This window comes from Pipistrellus hanaki, assembly GCF_964339955.1.
Source record: "Pipistrellus hanaki genome assembly, chromosome: 6".
Classification (NCBI taxonomy): Eukaryota; Metazoa; Chordata; class Mammalia; order Chiroptera; family Vespertilionidae; genus Pipistrellus; species Pipistrellus hanaki.
In genome coordinates, this window is record NC_140508.1 from 83,143,359 (window position 1) to 83,161,928 (window position 18,570).

General features: G+C 40.9%; 2 protein-coding genes across 2 annotated transcripts in view; one reads left to right on the top strand and one right to left on the bottom strand.

Annotated features, from left to right (window-relative positions):
• Positions 1 to 18,570, bottom strand: part of ZHX3 (zinc fingers and homeoboxes 3) — a 280,813-nt gene that overhangs the window by 96,571 nt on the left and 165,672 nt on the right. The gene's annotated exons all lie outside the window — the stretch shown is intronic.
• Positions 1 to 18,570, top strand: part of TOP1 (DNA topoisomerase I) — an 83,455-nt gene that overhangs the window by 58,864 nt on the left and 6,021 nt on the right. The window contains exons 9-17 of the mRNA XM_084887553.1: positions 2,270 to 2,385; positions 5,871 to 5,992; positions 7,225 to 7,347; positions 9,893 to 10,080; positions 10,345 to 10,489; positions 14,579 to 14,722; positions 15,903 to 16,088; positions 17,027 to 17,095; positions 17,619 to 17,733. Of these exons, the coding sequence (XP_084743679.1) occupies positions 2,270 to 2,385; positions 5,871 to 5,992; positions 7,225 to 7,347; positions 9,893 to 10,080; positions 10,345 to 10,489; positions 14,579 to 14,722; positions 15,903 to 16,088; positions 17,027 to 17,095; positions 17,619 to 17,733 (1,208 nt within the window). The remainder of the gene's footprint in view (positions 1 to 2,269; positions 2,386 to 5,870; positions 5,993 to 7,224; positions 7,348 to 9,892; positions 10,081 to 10,344; positions 10,490 to 14,578; positions 14,723 to 15,902; positions 16,089 to 17,026; positions 17,096 to 17,618; positions 17,734 to 18,570) is intronic.

Below are 18,570 nucleotides of genomic sequence, written 5' to 3' on the forward strand. Positions count from 1 at the left end.
TAGTCCAGTTTACCTAATTTTTCTCTTGTCTGTATTTTTGGGTCATATGTAAGAAATCATTGCTATATCCAACATTATGAAGCTTTTGCTTTATGTTTTCTTACAGTGTTTTATAACTTTAGCTTTTACATTTGGGTTTTTGATACAGTTTGAGTTTATTTTTGTATGTAGTATAAGAGACCAACTTCATTCTTTGGTGTGAATATCCAGTTTTTCCAAAACCATTTGCTGAAAACACTTTCTCCATTGAATGGTCTTGGTAACCTGATCAGAAATCATTTGACCATATATGCTGACTTTGGTTATATAGTATACTACTATTACAGCACAGTTTGATACATGTAATTTTTATTTGATATTTCTAATCTTTGTTTATAATAGTGGAGTTGGAAGATAATAGGAAGTATTAGAGTTTGAATAATTGGCCTTTGGAATAATTCTATAGAACTGTAGGGCTTTTTATTTAAGGTAAAAATAGTGAAGATTAAAATATGAAGTTTTAGCCAAAACCAGTTTGGCTCAGTGAATAGAACGTCAGCCTGCGACTGAAAGGTCCCAGGTTCGATTCCGGTCAAGGGCATGTACCTTCTTTGAGGGCACATCCCCGGTAGGGCACATCCCCGGTAGGGCACATCGATCAGAAGGCAGCTGATCGATGTTTCTCTTTCATCGATGTTTCTAACTCTCTGTTCCTCTCCTTTCTTCTCTGTAAAAAAATCAATAAAATAGCCAAAACCGGTTTGGCTCAATGGATAGAGCGTCGGCTTGGGGACTGAAGGGACCTGGGTTCGATACCGGTCAAGGGCATGTACCTTGGTTGCGGGCATATCCTCAGTAGGGGTTGTGCAAGAGGCAGCTGATCGATGACTCTCTCTCATCGATGTTTCTAGCTCTCTATCTCTCTCCCTTCCTCTCTGTACAAAAATCAATAAAAAATATATATTTTTTTTAAAATGAAGTTTTAAAATAGTCTCTCTGTAATACAACTGAGTGACTCTTAAAGAAAACAAAATGATAGTGTGAGGTCTGTCTAATTCTCTAGAAGGAAAGACTTGGAGACATAAACAACCACTTGCAGTACATGGTCCTTAATTAGATTCAAGTTTATAAAATATATTTTGGATTTAATTGGGAAATTTGTAATATGATCCAGATAATAGAATGCTATTCGGGAATTATTAATTTTGTTACATGTGGTAATTGTTTTTATAGCTAAATACGGGAACATCCTTATTTTTATAGAGATGTTTGCTGAAATATTTAGGGGTGAGGTGGTATAGCTGCAACTTACTTGGAAAGAGTTCAGCAAAATAATGAAAATTTTGCCGAAACTGGTTTGGCTCAGTGGTAGAGTGTTCGTCTGCGGAATGAAAGGTCCCAGATTCGATTCCGGTCAAGGGCATGTACATTAGTTGCGGGCACATCCCCTGTGGGGGGTGTGCAGGAGGCAGCTGGTCGATGTTTCTCTCTCATCGATGTTTCTAGCTCTCTATCTCTCTCCCTTCCTCTCTGTAAAGAATCAATAAAATAGATTTTTAAAAATAATGAAAATTTTAGTATAATATTATTATATATGGGTTATGGTATGTGGTGTTCTATATATTCTCCAACCCCCCCCCCCACTCCATGTTTGATCATTTTTAAAATCAAAAGGTTTTTAAAAGCTGTTTCCACTAAGTTTTACATTTCACTTATCATTGTCTGCTAGATAGCTCTAGATCAGCGGTTGCCAACCAGTAGTCCATGGACAAGGTCCAAAAGGTTGGCAACCGCTGCTCTAGATAATCCCAATACCTTAAACTCAGTATAAACCCAGTGACTATTATTTCCCAGTCTTCTGTTGCATTATGTGTTTTCTCTTAGGGTTGTTTTCCCCTAAACCTTCAACTGGCATCTCCACTTCCAGGAGGCCTTTTCTTATGTATCAACAGCATAAGTATTATGTATTTCATTGTTACTATCATATCATAGTGATAAAACAACCGTTTTATTTCCATATCCCCACTTGTTGCCAAGCTTCTTGATTGATGACCTCTTGTATACAATATCTTTGAACTGTTGAAATGTATTTTCTCCATTTCATCTTATTTGTTGTATTGGGTTTTTCAAAGTGAAAGACACTGGTTATTTTGATCCAGGCCTTGAATATAGGGCTCTGAGTCATTCCAAAGCACCAGTCAGTTGAGGAGATAAACTTTTTTTTAATAGGTGATAATCTCTACAATAGATAAAGTGGTCACTAAATGAGGTTGTACCTTGTCTTCTAAAGGTGGGAAGAAGAGCGTTATCCTGAGGGCATCAAGTGGAAATTTCTAGAACATAAAGGTCCTGTATTTGCTCCACCATATGAGCCTCTTCCAGAGAGTGTCAAGTTTTACTATGATGGTGAGTTGTTCTAAGGTTATCTAATTCTTGGACAAGAAAAGACTCTGATTCTATTTAGGAATAGAAAGTGAGGAAGGACCCTGTGCTGTATATCCTTTTGTTTATTTCATTTTGTTTTATTCTCTACATAACTCACCGCACTGGGCCCACAGTCTGAGTTCTTTTATCTGAACTTTATATCTAAGGAGCCACTCTGCAGAAGTTATTAGAAAAGCCTTACTTGAATGATAGTGTTTTATTTTAGCAATATAATGCAAACTTGACAAGCTGTGCATCACTAGAAATAGTACTAATATTTGGTTGAGGATTAGTCTGTCATCAACCTCTAGGTGTAGGCCTGGTAGGTGTCTATAGCAGAACACTATGCCTTTGCTATCTGATGTCGTGCTTTGAAAAAATGCCCTGCCTAGTTCTCATAGAACCCTTAGAAGTGTTCGTTGACTCATAGGTATTTCTATCCTTCGTTTGAAGAATTTGAGAGTAGTCTTTGACTCTCCTTCTATTGGCAATGTAGCAGTATGCAGATAATAATGTTCAATTGATTTCCCTCATTCCAAGATTTCTATCCAAAAGTGGCTAAAGCATTATTTTTCAAACCCTTATGTGCTTGACCCCACATGGATCTGGGCCATTTAATAGGTGTGGAGTGGTATTGGGTGCTTCTGAACCAGTTGGTCTGCTGGCCAAACTTTGAGAAACACTCAGCAGAAGAACTGAAAGCATTGGTAGTGAACATTCAAAGTTCTTATGCATCTCTGTCTACTAACAGTGGCCTCAGGGCCATGAATGCTTACGGGTCAAGGGAGTAGTTTATATTGAAAGGCTGGGTCTTGAAAGTAAGTAACTTGGCAAACTGGAATTTGTTTTTAAAAACCATGTTCTTCAATGTGTCTGTGATCAGATACCGAGATTCAGCAGTGGCCATTATTGACTATTCCTCGATCGCGTGGTGTTTGCAGTCTACTGGACCTCATAGCCTCAGTGACAAATGCTTACATCAAATAAACATTCTGTCCTGTGTTTATCAGAGAGCACAGGACAAAGTTCTGTTAGCCCTCACATTCTAAGGATTCTATAAGAACTAGGCAGGGCATTTTTTCAAAGCAGCATATCAGACTAGAATGCACATATAGCAAAGGCATAGTATTCTGCTACAGACACCTACCAGTCATTTCTGGAGATTCTTAAATGTGACTGAACGCCAAAATTCCAAAGAAAAAGAGAGTCAACAACCTTGAAAAAGACAGTCATAAAAGTACAGTTAATCTGTAGCCCTAGTCTGGGTTTACCAAGGGCTTTAGAAAGGCCAACTGGTAAAGCCTCACTTTGAGATTCACAGTGATTTGAGGGAAAGCTCGATTCCCTAGTCTTTGGGTTTCTTTTCTCAGGACGGGAAGCCAGGGCTGGAATAGTCATCACTTGTCGCCATGGTCCCTCCCCCAATTCTTGCTTAGTTCTGTGTGTCATAGGAGCTCCAATTCCAGGGCTATAGTATTTTCTCAATTGGTCTTTCTCTGGAATTCTTTCCTTTGATTATGTAATCTCCTACTGCAGTAAGCCAGGAAGTCACAGTTCTCTTGCTAGTCCAAATTGATTCTGTAAGTCCTGCCTACTCTCTAGGGAAGAGAATTCTCAGATTCTTTTAGCCTGCCAGGGAGGTGGAGCATAGGCTGGCTGAAGCAGTGAATTGCCTCTTAAGAACCTCCAGTTTTCAGCTGACTCAGCAATTTCTTCTTCCTGAAGCTCAGCCTCTTCCACAAAGCACTGTCATTGCCAGGAACCTTCGAGTCATCCTCCACCACCTGCTGCTGGAAGCAGTCATTTCATCTTTTGACAGCTCATCTAAAACAGGAGGTGTCAAAATTGCTTTCTCTATTGAGATAGAAATTAATAAAATTGTTCAGTCTCCATTTAACAAAATACTGCTGTTTGTTTAGTTTATACCAAACAGACCTGAGAGAACAATTTACATTTTTTCTTGCCATTTGTTTTATTCTTAGTGACTTAATGTTTTCCTTTATAATGGAAGCATGTTACAACTTTACTGGCAAGTCTGCTTCAGATGGGAATGGGGGAGTTGTGAAGAAGTGCAGGAAACCCTTGAAAGCCAGTCTATTTTTTGCCCTCAGTCTCTCTTCCAAAGGCTGGAGCTTGGGAGGTTGATGGGGAAGCAGCGCCACCTGTTGGCCTTTTAAGTTATTGATTCCAAGAAGGTTCTTTCCGGCTACCATGGCAGTTTCGATTTTGTGCTATGATTTCTTGCATCCCTACAGTCAGGGACACTGACCTGCCATCATCGTGAGATGAGATGTCTTCTGAGTTTTGAAATAACTGGATTTCTAGTTAAGTTAGTTTTCTATAATAAATGTGAAAATCCCTAATGAATTATTAGTACCTATGTAAGTAGTAATGTAGTGGTATGGTATTTAACCCAATTGATTTTAAGTATAGCCAAATTATGCCATGGATGGATGGCCTTGTAAATTTGGATTTTCAAGGAAAAAATGGAAATGGACCCTAAGAGTACTGTTTAAAGTACACTATTTAAAAAGTAGATTTAATTCCTGAGTACTTTTATTAACTACTTGAGGTCCACAAAACCCCAAGAACCCATTCAGATTTACTCTACGCTGTATAACATCTGGATTCCTTTAGAAGGGCTTTTGTTAAACGTGGGCACTCTGCTGAGGACCCAGTCATCCCTTGTATCCTCACTGAGTCCTGATGCCCTGAATGAAGCAACCTCATAATGCCTGTTCCAGGGCGATGCATCTCAAACTCCGCTGTGCACACAAGCCATTGGGTCTTATTAAAATGCACTTACTAATTCAGCAGGTCTGGTGTGGAGCCTAAGATTCTGTATTTCTAACAAACTTCTGCTTGATGCTGATGCTGTTGGTCTGTGAGCCACACTTTGAATAGCAACATTGTAGAGGAAGGTCTGTCTTAGACTTTTCATAGAGATATCTGGGCTTGCCTGCTATGGACATATTTCTTTATTCATATTCCACCCGCCTAACTTTAAAGAATAAAGTAGCCTATTTCTTTTCTCCACAATTCCTTTCTTCTGCTCCCTGCCCTATCCTTTCCTCCCCTTCTTGAACAGAAGCTGCTTAGCTTAGCACTGGCAGGTGTCCCTTGAGGATTTCGTTTTTAAAAATCATTGAAGAGGTATAAAGGACCCTGCTTGCTGAAAAGAAAAGGAAGAGTGACTGGGCCTCCCCCAGGTCATCCCTGGGAACAATTTACTGACTGACATAGTCTCCAGAAAATGACCCAGGTAAATATCTGCTAAAGAGAAGGAACATCTATACAAGTAGATATAAGTCAGAATATTATATTTATTGTTATTGTTATCACGTGCACCAGACCTCTAGATATCTTGGGAAGGTAAATCCTTATTAAAGTAGATTTCTCCAGAGCTCAGTGTTTATACTCAGAACATGAATATTATACCTTATTTTTTGGAACCACTTTTTTTCTAGGTAAAATCATGAAGCTGAGCCCCAAAGCAGAAGAAGTAGCTACGTTCTTTGCAAAAATGCTCGACCATGAATATACTACTAAGGAAATATTTAGGAAAAATTTCTTTAAAGACTGGAGAAAGGTATTGTAGCTCATGTATTAATATCCTAGCATCTTGCAAAAATATTGATCAACTAATAGTAAGAAAGATCAAAAGTAAGAAACCACAATTTTACAGCAAATCCCGGGATATAAAATTTGAGTTTATGAATTATGTTAAAGGTTATTTTTTTCTACTCATTTACTATATTGTATAAGATTTCTGTCCAACAAGAATGCTTACATTTCTTTCCTCCCCACTGTCATGTGGCCAAATAGAAACCTCAGCTCCCGCTGTGCAAGGGAGAATTTGTTTCAGACACCTGCACTCTGTCTGCTGTTGCAGAGAGATATTAATGGGATGCCCCTGTCCCTCTTATTTGCTTTAGGTGCTTTCTGCTTTTAAACCCATGTATCTGCCTAGGTGATTTTAAACAATCTTATTCTCAATTTGGATAATGTAGGCAGAGGCCAAGCTGAAGTTTACATTCTGAATAGCTCTGGAAATAAGGTTTAATAAGTGAATAAAGGGAGATAATGTTTCTAAAAGAGGCTGGGTATGGGAATAGTTCTTTATTTCTATTTTTTCCAACTGGTATTCATATGCCTAGAAAGGATTGTGGCAATGTGCCAAGGAGTCCAAGATGCTACGTAAGAATTACCTTTTTTAATGATAACTGATTTTAAACATTTTAATGATAACTGATTTTAAACATTTTAATGTCAGATATATATATATATATATATATATATATATATATATATATATATATATATATATAAAAGCCTAAGTGACTGGCTGGTAGTTATGATGCGCAATGACCACCAGGGGGGCAGACGCTCAATGCATGAGCTAAGGAGCAACAGCAACTTTGCAGAGGGCCCTCTTGCACTCCTGGACCCCTTTGGGGACGTCAGACGGCCAGTTTTGGCCTGATCCCCACAGGCCAGGCTGAGGGACCTTGCTCACTCTGCAGGCGCCCTTCAAGCTCTGGCACCACCCCAGGTGCGGCTGGCCCGTTTCGCCCAGTCCCGCCCTGCCAGACACTTTCTAATTAACTTTTTCAATGTGCACTAACCCATGCACTGGGCCTCTAGTTTTATAATAAAAGGAAATAATAAAATTATATTTTTTTTCAAATCTCACTAATTTAGATTGACTACCTATCCAGATACCTTTGACTGAAGAAATGATGCTTTGCTATAATTGCAGGGAAATCTGAGGGCTTACTAGAGTATTTACCTTCTTCTATCTCCCTCTTTTCTTTTGACTAGGAAATGAATAATGAAGAGAAGAATATTATCACCAACCTAAGCAAATGTGATTTTACCCATATGAACCAGTATTTCAAAGCCCAGTCAGAAGCTCGGAAACAGATGAGCAAGGAAGAGAAACTGGTACTATTTCTTAAATTTCTGAGGAGTTTGGAATAGGGATTGTTTCATCCATTTTTCTTCTTGGTTCTTATAGGACAGCTTTGGCTTGAGTAATCTCACATGGCTCTGTACTAAAGATTTAGGATTCTCAACCTAGAGAAATAGATTTTCTTCAGGGTTTTGTATAGACTGAAGATTGTGAATAGCATTTTGTTTGATGGCTCAGTATAAAAACCCTGATGCTGCTGACCTCCAACAATATAGTTCTTAAGGATTGACAGATCTGTCTTACTCACAGTGGATCCTGTGTTTTAGAGAGCTATGACAAATCAAATACTACTGGCCATATACCTCCCTTTCTCTGGTCTACTTTACACTGGAATCTAGCCAGGCTCATTTATATGCATCTTCCATTCTTGACCAGCCTTTTTCCTGAAGGATCTTTTCAGTATCCAGCTGGGATGTCATTTTCTTCTAGAGCATCAGTAGGCAAACGATAGGCTGCCTGTTTTTGTAAACAAGTTTATTGGAACACAGCCACATCTATTCATTTACACATTATCTGTGGCTGCATTCATGTGGCCGAGTTGAGCAGTTGCAACAGAATCCTTATGGCTCTCAAACCTAAAGTATTTCCTATCCAGAAAAAGTTTACCAACTCCTGATCTAAAGGAATGCAAGCTGGAGTTTCATTTACTTCAACTTGGAGGTCCGGAAGTTAAGGATTTTAAGAAATTCTTTGCACTTCAAAGCCCTTAGAGATTCAGTGTTTTAAAACTTGGCATGCTTCTAAAATTTAGGCCATTGTATTTTATGTTATTTTAAAAAAATTTATTTACTGATTGATTTCAAGAGAGAGAGGAGGGAAAGGAGAGAGAAAGAAAACACACACACACACACACATCGATTTGTTGTTCCACTTATTCATGCATTCGTTGGTTGCTTCTTGTATGTGAACTGACGGAGAGCAAACCTGCAACCTTGGCGTATTGGGATGGTGCTCTAACCAACTAAGCTACCTGGCCAAAGCTATATATCTGTAACTCATTGTTTGATGGTGGCTATTTGACCTTTAGTATGAAAATGAGTTACTATAAGAATAACTGCATTAGTCTTTTTCATGTCGGCTTAGTCTTCTCCCCAATATTCCAGATAAGTGAAATTTGGTTTATGATGCACTTCAGTGGTGTTTTTAAACTTAAAAACCTCTGGTGTTTTGTTCTTAGAATATTGATCCAAAGATAGGGAGGTTTTGTAAGTATCACCTCATCAGAGCCCCTGCCAAAGACACTTGCTGCCAGTAAGTTCTGAGTCTGAACCCACCCATAGGGAAATGGGACTTGGTTAAATTGAATTGCTAAGTATCATAGGACTGACGAGGCAGCAGATGGCTACGGGCCTTCAAATCTGTCCCTTGCCTTTTTGGAGCAAGGGTCACAATGTCTGTAACTAATATCTAGGAAAGAATCTCTGACAGACTTATTTGAGCTTGAAAACCCATGTGAAATGCTATTCAACTGAATGCCTCTGGAATCTGAGAGAGAACACGGAGGTGCTGCGTATGAGGCCCTGTCAGAAAGGCTCTTGTCCATCCATATTGATAGTGCTCAGCAAAACGGTGTTAATTTTTGTTTTAAATATATTTTTATTGATTTCAGGGGCCGGGGGGGGGGGTGGGGGTGGGGGAAAGAAACATAAAGGATGAGGGAGAATTATTGATTGGCAGCCTCCTGCACGCTTCCTACTGGGGATCAAGCCCAGAACCCAAGCATGTGCCCTTGACTGGAATTGAACTGGAGACCTTCCAGTCCACAAACAAATGCTCTATCCACTGAGCCAAACCAGCTAGGGCTGGTGTTAATTTTTAAAGTTACATTTAAAACTACCAAGGTGCCCTAGCCAGTTTGGCTCAATGGATAGAGTGTTGGCCTGTGGACTGAAGGGTCACAGGTTCGATTCTGGTCATGGGCACATACCTCAGTTGCAGGCTCCATGCCAGTCCTGGTTGGGGTGCAATGCCAGAGGCAACCAATTGATGTGCCTCTCTCCCCCTCCTGTTCACTCTAAAAATCAATGTAAAAATATCCTCCTGTGAGGATTAACAACAACAAAAAACTACCAAGGTAATCTATATATATCAAAGAGTAATATGCTAATTAGACCAGGCGCCCTTCTGAACAACCTTCCTGACAAAGCTGGGGCTGTGAGTGCCGGCCGGTGGCCAGAGGGAAGCGCCAGTCCTGGGTGCCAGAGGGAAGCTGTGCTGCAGCCAGGGGAAGGAAGGCCTATTGCACAAGTTTCATGTATCTGGCCTCTAGTATATTTATAAACTTATATTCTTAAAGATGACAAAATTTATAGTTCAATTAATCCTTATAGGTAAATCTTTAGGGAAATTTTATTGTATTTAAGTTTGAAAATTCTATTAGAGGTTTTTTCGAACTTGAATTCATTTCTTAGTAGTTTTTAGATGTTACTTTGACCTGTTCTCACACGAGAGATAAGAATATCTAAGTAGAGAACAGCTATTTGAACCCATTTTGAGTATTTTCTTGCTGTCTTCCAGAAAATCAAAGAGGAGAATGAAAAAATACTAAAAGAATATGGTTTCTGTATTATGGATAACCACAGAGAGAGAATTGCCAACTTCAAGATAGAACCGCCTGGGCTTTTCCGTGGCCGTGGCAACCACCCCAAGATGGGCATGCTGAAGAGACGGGTCATGCCTGAGGACATAATCATCAACTGTAGCAAGTGAGCCGGTTCATCCTTTGGGTCAGAAACGAAGTGGGGCTTCCTTTGTTCTTAGTCGTTGGGAATATTTCCCACATTAGAGAACTGATGAGGGCAGCTCAGTATTTTCATGTGTACATCTCCAAGTGTGTTTCATGTATTGATTGGTGAGGAAGAAACTTGGACCTATATGCTCAGCAAATTAATCTCCATTAGGTCAGGAAAGGTGAAATTGTTCCTCACGTGTCCTCACTTCACTGCCCTCCTGTTTTGTTATTTCCACAGAGATGCCAAGGTTCCTTCTCCTCCTCCAGGACATAAATGGAAAGAAGTCCGACATGATAATAAGGTTACTTGGCTGGTCTCTTGGACAGAGAACATCCAAGGTTCCATTAAATACATCATGTTGAATCCCAGTTCAAGAATTAAGGTAAGGGGTGGTTCAGAGCTGCCCCAGTTAGTGGGCAGTCTCTTTTTGTTGAAATGTAATGTTTTTAGACTTTTAGAGTCACTTTGACAAATTAAAAACCCTCCCCACAAAAAGAAGGCAAGTACTTTCAAGGTTGGCATTATCCAGAGACCTCCCTAAGGGGTATCCATTTTTGCATCGCTTTGTAATCTTGCTCATTTATTCACAAATATTTGCTGAAATCCCAGTATGTGCCTGACACAGTATTGCATGGTGCTAGGAATGGTATGAGCAAACAAGGTAGCTGCGTTCATATTGTCTGCTAGCCAGAGTTCAGAATGTATTGGCTTCTATAGTTCCTTTTCTTTTCCTCACCTTTCCTGCCACTGAAGAAGGGAATATAATTGCTCTGAAACCAGATAAAAGTTGTAAAATCTTACATACTCTGACTTGCCAAGGTTTCAGGTGAGTAGGTTCCACCAGGACAAGTGGAATAATGCATATGAAAACACGTCACCAACTGCTAAACATCCTCATGCTGTAATTGAAAGGGGAAAACTGGGAAAGGCAGTCAGTTCTTGTTAGCCGGCCAGGAATACCCTGCTTGGGAGAGTCCCACGAACTTACTTCCTTAGATATATTATACTATGGAAATGTGATCAGCAGCCTCAAAGAGAGATGAGCTCCATAAGAAAATGGTCAAGGGATTAGTTCCATGTAGACTGTGACTGTTTACATGCAGGGGACTGATACTAAAGACCTTCTTAATCTTTGTTTATATTAATAGGTCATTAAATGTTTAATTGTAAGGCCACAGCTCAAAAGGCCATGTATCTTAGTGAGACTGAACTGCACTTTTTCTAGCTCATAGTCCTGTGTTCTAATGAAAATTACCCATTTATGTTTTCTTCATTTAGAAAATGTCACTTTTTCTAGTTTTGAGTAAGTAGAGAATCAGAAAGAGAACTTCATGGTGAGCAAAAGTGAACCTGTATAAAGAAATGTATTGTATTCCCTTCTGAGATATCACACAGGTGGATAACAGCGGCTTTAGCCCTCAAAGAACCTGTGGTCTAGTGGGCAGATTCAGTAAGAATTCAGTTATACTAGAAGAAAGGCAAATATTAAATGCTTTAGATAAATAGAGCAGTTAAAAAGTCAGGAACAGCTTTATGAAGGAAATTCAGGGGCCACTAGAGAGGCCAAATCCTTCAGACATTTCCTGAAGGTTTTTTATATTATCCTAAGTTCAATAAGAGGCCATTGGGTTTTAAAGAAGGTGTGTGTGTTAGAAACCTGTGACATAATGGATCGTTCTGACTGCTGCTCTATGGATTAGATGCAAACAAGTAGGGAGACTCTAGTATTTCAGGCAAGAAATGGTGATGACCTAAAACAAGTGATGGCAGTACTTCAGGGGCAGAGATTTGTGCTGGTTTCTTGATGATGGTTATGGCAGTGAACCTAGAAGACACCCAGATGTAGGTCCTGCCTAGAACCTTATATCCAGTGGCTGACTCAGCTGGGTTGGGATCCTAAGAGTTAAGAAGATGGTTAAAGACTTGGCAAGTGGTATTTGTTGAGGGAAAAGGAAATATGATTCATTCAGCTTTCTATCAATCTCGTTGGCTACTTCTCACTCAGCAGCTGAACAGTGAGGACTTTTTGAGGTCTGAGTTTGACAGTACTTTTTAACTGCACAGCCAGCAAGAGAGGCAGTCTCTCTCTTTTAAAAAATATATTTTAACAAGAGGCCCAGTGCACGAAATTCGTACACTTGGGGCTGGGGGGCAGGGGGGGCGATGTCCTTCAGCCAGCCTGTGTCCTCTTATAGTCCTGGAGCCTTCAGGGGATGTCCGATTGATGGTCAGGCATCTTTAGCGCTGCCGCAGAGGCAGGAGAGGCTGAGTGGTGCTCCCGCTGACGGAGCACACTGACCAGGGGGCATCTCCTGCATTGAGCATCTGCCCCCTGGTGGTCAGTGCACATCATAGCAACCGGTCATCCTGCCATTTGGTCAATTTACCTATTAGCCTTTTATTATATAGGATAGGGTTGATTTCAGAGGGGAAGGAAGAAGGAGGGAGGGAGGGAAACATCAATGATGAAAGAGACTCATTGATAGGCTGCCCCCTGTATGCCTCAGATGGGATCGAACCTGCAACCTATGCCTGTGCACTGACAGGGAATCGAACTGTGACCTCATGGTTCATAGGTCAGTGTTCAGCCACTGAGCACACCAGCTGGGCAGTGGATACTTGTCTATTACAAAGGGTGACTGAGTCTGGGAAGAGGACAAGGGGCCAAAGGCAGCCCTCTACAGTGGACACCTTGTTTTCCTGAGATGATTTTGATAAAAACCTTGACTTGGATGACCAAAATAGATACTTTATTTTTTACAAGTATTCTGAGAAAACTTTCTCAAGTGCCTTTTACTCTGGATTCTGCTCAGGGACACTGAAGGCAGCAAGTGTAAACATACTTCCTGGAGGCCAGCCTTCCCCTGCCAGACCTAGACAAGGTGGCTTTGCTGAGTCCTTATTTGAGAGGATCTTCGATTCCCTGTACCAGGAGCCCAACCAACATATGCGGAAAAGTTGGGCCATGGTAGCCTCCGTGAATGAATTATTTGTTGGGTTTTCTAAACCTTGTTTCAGTGGCATGACTAAGGGACTGAGGAAATAAGTTCTACAGGACTTGGAAGAGTCAGAGTCAGGCTGTAGTAGGCCTCTGTGCTTTTTAGAGTATGAGGAGAGAAGCCCAGTCCTGTGCTGGAGACTATGTTGTTGTAGATGAGCCTCCGGGTCTAATCTTATGTGCTATGTCACGGAGACGTATTACTGACTGGTACACAAGGACAGCTTATGTCACACCTGTTCTTACTCTTAACGTCAAAATGTACTGAGAAAAACCTGTGAGAAGTTTTCAGCTTTCCATTGTCTGGAAATAGAACTTAGATATTTCTTCTGTATTACCAATGACTAAATTATCCACCCACAACAACATATAGTTACTAAACCTCTTGTTTTATTGCTAAACAAATATATATAGCTAGTCCACACTCAGTGTGGGAGGGTGCTGACAACTCCTTAGCATACTTGAGTGAGCTGCTTCCATTGCTGAGTGTTTGTTAGGAGAAGTAGAAGATATTTCTTGTTCCATGTTCCTCATTCTCCCGTGTGCTCGGGCCAGTTACCTTGACCACAGTTCTTACATCTGAAAGACCACGTGTCATAGGCAGGAAGCAGGCATATGTGGGTAAAATTACTACTACTATTTTGTTGTGGGGTGGGGGAATTAAGAGCATATTCTTGGGTTCTGAAATTCCATCCCTGCATTCATGTCATATGTTGTAGGCCTGGTAATTCTGATGCTCTTAAATTTCTTGAATATTTTTTCCCTCCTTACCTTTCTCACTTGATACTATTAGTCCTTGCTAGCAGAAATCTTCCATCACTGTTGATGGAAGATTTCAGCCTTTTCATATCTTTTAAAAGTCTTTAATTTGCTTTAGAATTCAATTTTTAAACTTCCATAAAAAGCTCTAATGTTTACAAAAAGACTTCCCAGTAACATTATTTCCCTCAGTCTAATCAAGAATATTTTTAAACGCAGAAGTTAGGAAATGGTGCGTAATTATGGCTATTCCTAGAAATCATTGTGTTCCTTTCTAATTACATGTTGTAATCTTTGGTTCTGCTTCCTTGACAGTCTCTTCCATCAAACTAAATGGCTGTCTTGAATTTAATGAAATTCAGTTCCAGTGGAAACTGCTGCTGGGTCACAGTAACGCTGTGATGGGGGTATTTATACCCTTTGTGTTGACAGAAGTCAGTTTGGGGACATGCCATGTGGGCTTTTCTCAAGAACGTAAACATTTCAGAAAGTGGAAGCCAGAGGCTTTCTTAGTTTCTTAGTAATTAGGAGTCAATTGAGCTGGATAGTGAAACGGGATTAGAGGCCTGAAATTTTCTCTTCAGTACTCTGTTTTTCTCCCTTGCTTAAAAACTCAAGTTTCTTCTCTTTGGTGCAAAGCTCTGAACTTGGGTATGTAGTCTATCTTTACTCACCATCCCTAAGCAATCCACCTTTGGGGTTGGGTCTTTGCAGGGTGAGAAAGACTGGCAGAAATACGAGACCGCTCGGAGGCTGAAGAAGTGTGTGGACAAGATCCGGAACCAGTATCGAGAAGACTGGAAGTCCAAAGAGATGAAAGTCAGACAGAGAGCTGTTGCCCTGTACTTCATCGACAAGGTGAGAGCGTCTGCCTGTCACATTGCCTGATGTGTTCAGCTTAACAAAGAGGCAAGGAGCATTTACTCCTCTGGGCCCAATGCTAAGTACTGGAGAGGTGGTGACAAGCCAGCACCCGGTCCTGCTCATTCAGTCTCTGGTCCAATAGGGAGGGTAGAACTGGAGAAAGAGTCAGTCCACATCTGGTGCTGTCTGAACAGTCTACCTGAGAGGAGAGTTTGCCTGAACCTGAATATGCCAGAAATGCTGTGATATTCTCAAACTCTTTCTATGAGCCACCAAAAATAATTGACATCGCATCCCAACACAATTATATTTGTGTTTGTGTAACTGAAACAAAAGTTGCACAAAGCAATGCCTTTGCTGTCTTAAGAGCAATGAATTCTGATATTTTTCTGTTTCTTGTTAAAAATATAAGATTATAACCCTTAAAATTGGTTAAAAGTTCTGCTAATACATCACATTGAAGACTATTCTGGAGATCAGTTTCTCAGTATTCTTTAGAAGAAAAAATTCCATGTTTTTTCCCACCAGTTTTGTATTTCATATAGTATTTGAGCACAAATTCTGAATTGTTTCAAAAATTAAGCAAAATTAAGAAACTTACTTTTTGCGTCTGATTGCCAAGACTAGAAACATTCCCTTAGTTGCTGCTTTAAAAAAAAAAAAACAAAATAGCCAGGACCGATTTGGCTCAGTGGATAGAGCGTCGGCCTGCGGACTGAAAGGTCCTGGGTTCAATTCCGGTCAAGGGCATGTACCTTGGTTGCGGGCACATTCCCAGTGGGGGGTGTGCAAGAGGCAGCTGATCGATGATTCTCTCATCGATGTTTCTAACTCTTTATCCCTCTCTTCCTCTCTGTGAAAAATCAATAAAATATATTTTTTTTAAAAAACAAACAAAAAAAAAACACTTTCCTCCATTCCCAGTTGAGAAGACCGTGTAAAGAGGTTGGATTTATAAGGAAGTTTAATATCCCATGACTCTTCATACTTCACTTTATAGAGGAAGGAGCAACAATGCAGAATCCAGAATTCCCCAGGCCTTGCAGACTAATGCTCTACCCCCAAAGAGAATTGAAAGAATTCTGATTTTGGTTTTCTAGAGATCCTGTGAGATTCAAGTTTCTTCATTCATGCTAATCTTTATATTTTCTCTCACTTTCTCCTTCTGGGACAGCTTGCTCTGAGAGCAGGTAATGAGAAAGAGGAGGGAGAAACAGCAGACACTGTGGGTTGCTGCTCGCTCCGCGTGGAGCATATCAACCTGCACCCGGAGTTGGATGGCCAGGAATATGTGGTCGAGTTTGATTTCCTTGGGAAGGACTCGATCAGATACTACAACAAAGTCCCTGTTGAGAAACGAGTAAGTTAATGTGGCCTATTCTTTATTCATTCATCCATCCATTCAACAAGCATTTGTTGAGTGCTTTTGTGTGCTCTGTGCTTTGCTGGGCACTAGAAAAACACTTGAAAGAGAGGGGAGAGGTATTGTTTGGTGTCCGTACCCTCCCCCCCAATTCCTGGGAATGAGGGCCATCTCCCATGGCAGTATTCAACAGAGTATGCTGTAGAGGTTGGCCCTCACAACAAACTCAGCATAAGATTGAACCCACGATGTCATTTTAATGATGTAACCACATTTCCTTCCCTTGGTCATGTTGCACATTTGTCATTTGTTGCTTGGCTCAACTTCTCCCAGGTCCTGATTGAGTGAAAAAGGTAGCCTTTTGGTCCTTAGATCTCTAAGCCTGTAGCTGAAGAGGTATTGCAGCTCAGTGCCCCTCCCTTCCCCCCATATTGGGCTTTAATCAGAGACCTACAGAGTGTAGGATCCTAGTAATCCAGCCCTGCAGGCTAAGGTTTCATCAGTATGTGGGCTTTACTGGCTGTCAAAATGCTCCAGATGAAATAAAGCTACAGGGACCTGGCAGTTAAATGCAAATCCTGAGCTTAGATTGGATCCCACACTGGGGATGGGGGTTGGAGGGTGAGAATATCATTAGGTCAGCTGACAAAATTGAAGTATGAACAGGTTAGATAAAAAGGTATCGCTGTAAATTTGTGAAGCTGATAAATACTGTGAATCTCTATCCTGTGAAGTATCCACAGGTTGTTCAGAGCAGATTAATTAGTGAGTGCGCACACTCACGTAGAGAGAAAGAGCAAGCAGACATGCACACTGCACAAATGGTAAATGAGTTTGGATAAAGAATGTGCTGCCCCTAGTGCTTTGTGGGTTTTTTTGAAAGTTACAATTGTTTCCAAAGTAAAGGTCTTAAAAATAATAATTCTTTCTTGTAGGTTTTTAAGAACTTACAATTATTTATGGAGAACAAACAGCCTGAGGATGACCTTTTTGATAGACTCAATGTGAGTGGACACAGTGCCCTGGGTTGAAGGGGGGCTCAGCCAGAGCCCACACGCTCTTAAAGGAAGTTTGCCCGGGTGACTTGGGCTCTCCCCTCAGCTTACCCTGTGGCATCCTCTATGCTTTTCCTTCCTCGGGGCACACAGTGAATCCAGGGCCAAAGCCCTAAAACAAGGGTAAACAGACCCTGCCTTTATCCTCCTCTGATTCCTGCAAGCCTTCCCTTGGCTGGATGCCAGCCACCTCTGGAGATCCCAGACCTGTCCTCCTCCTCTTACCAGGGAAGTGGTTAACAAGGAAGGACATGTTTGTTTTATGGGCCTGCTTAAGATTAAAGTACATCTTATGGCAGTATCATGAGCCCTACGTTCCAAATTCTCTTCCGCTTTTCCTACCTTCCGTCTGGCAGAGCAGTAAACTTGGTCGTAATGCACTGGCATCAGTGTCCTTGAGCTTGCCAGAAGGGGTGGGGTTGTGTGGCTTTTACCATAAATTCCAACATCCTTGTTGCTTTATCTCATCCAGACTGCTATTTTAAATAAGCATCTTCAGGACCTCATGGAGGGCTTGACTGCCAAGGTGTTCCGTACCTACAATGCCTCCATTACGCTACAGCAGCAGCTAAAAGAACTCACAGCCCGTAAGTACTGCTTGGCCATCCAGGGCCCACACCCTGCTGGTGATGCCCAGTGCCCTTGATCCACTAAGTCCTAGGTCTGTTCCATGTTTTTTCTTAATATTGTGTCAGGAAACTTTTCCCTCCGTCCCTTCAATAGAGAGCTAAGGCTTAGTCTGTATAAACATAAGACCAGTGCCATTTCCCCCCATTCCTACCCCAGCTTCTAGTTTCAAATTATGGAATGCTGATAGGGACTTTCTATCTGCTCTGAAAATGCCTGAACTTTCTGTTTTATACGTATGTTATTTTAAACCTCACAGAGAAAAGACATAGTGCTGTATGTTCTGTTAAATTGGAGAGTAGGTTGTCATGGTTACTAAAATAATATCAGAGCAAATCCTTTCCTTGAGGTTTCTGTCAATTTTTTCCCCTTATGAGTAGGTTGAATTCTAAAAACCAACTGCAGAAGGTTTCACCGCAATCTGCAAGCTTTTTTCCTGGAGCCCAGTCACTGCTAAATTCCTACTGTCCTCTATAAATAGGTTCAGTGGTTTTAGAATATGAGCCAGAAAAGCCAAAGATGGATATATAGAAGGTCAGTATTTTAGGTTAGGATAAAGAATGACATAAGAAAACTCCTTGGCTAACACTTTTTATTGTACTTGAAAAAAATATGTTGCCTTGGGGTTTTAAAATGTAAAATTTATGGTCCCTGTGTCTTCTCTACCTTGGCTTCTTTCTGTCCCAAGTCCCCTATTTTCTTCAGGTCAATTGGGTATGTAGGTTGGGGGAGGCGGGCACTGCAGCAAGCAGATGAATGTGTAGACCTCTGACTTTGAACTGATTGGTGGCTTGGGG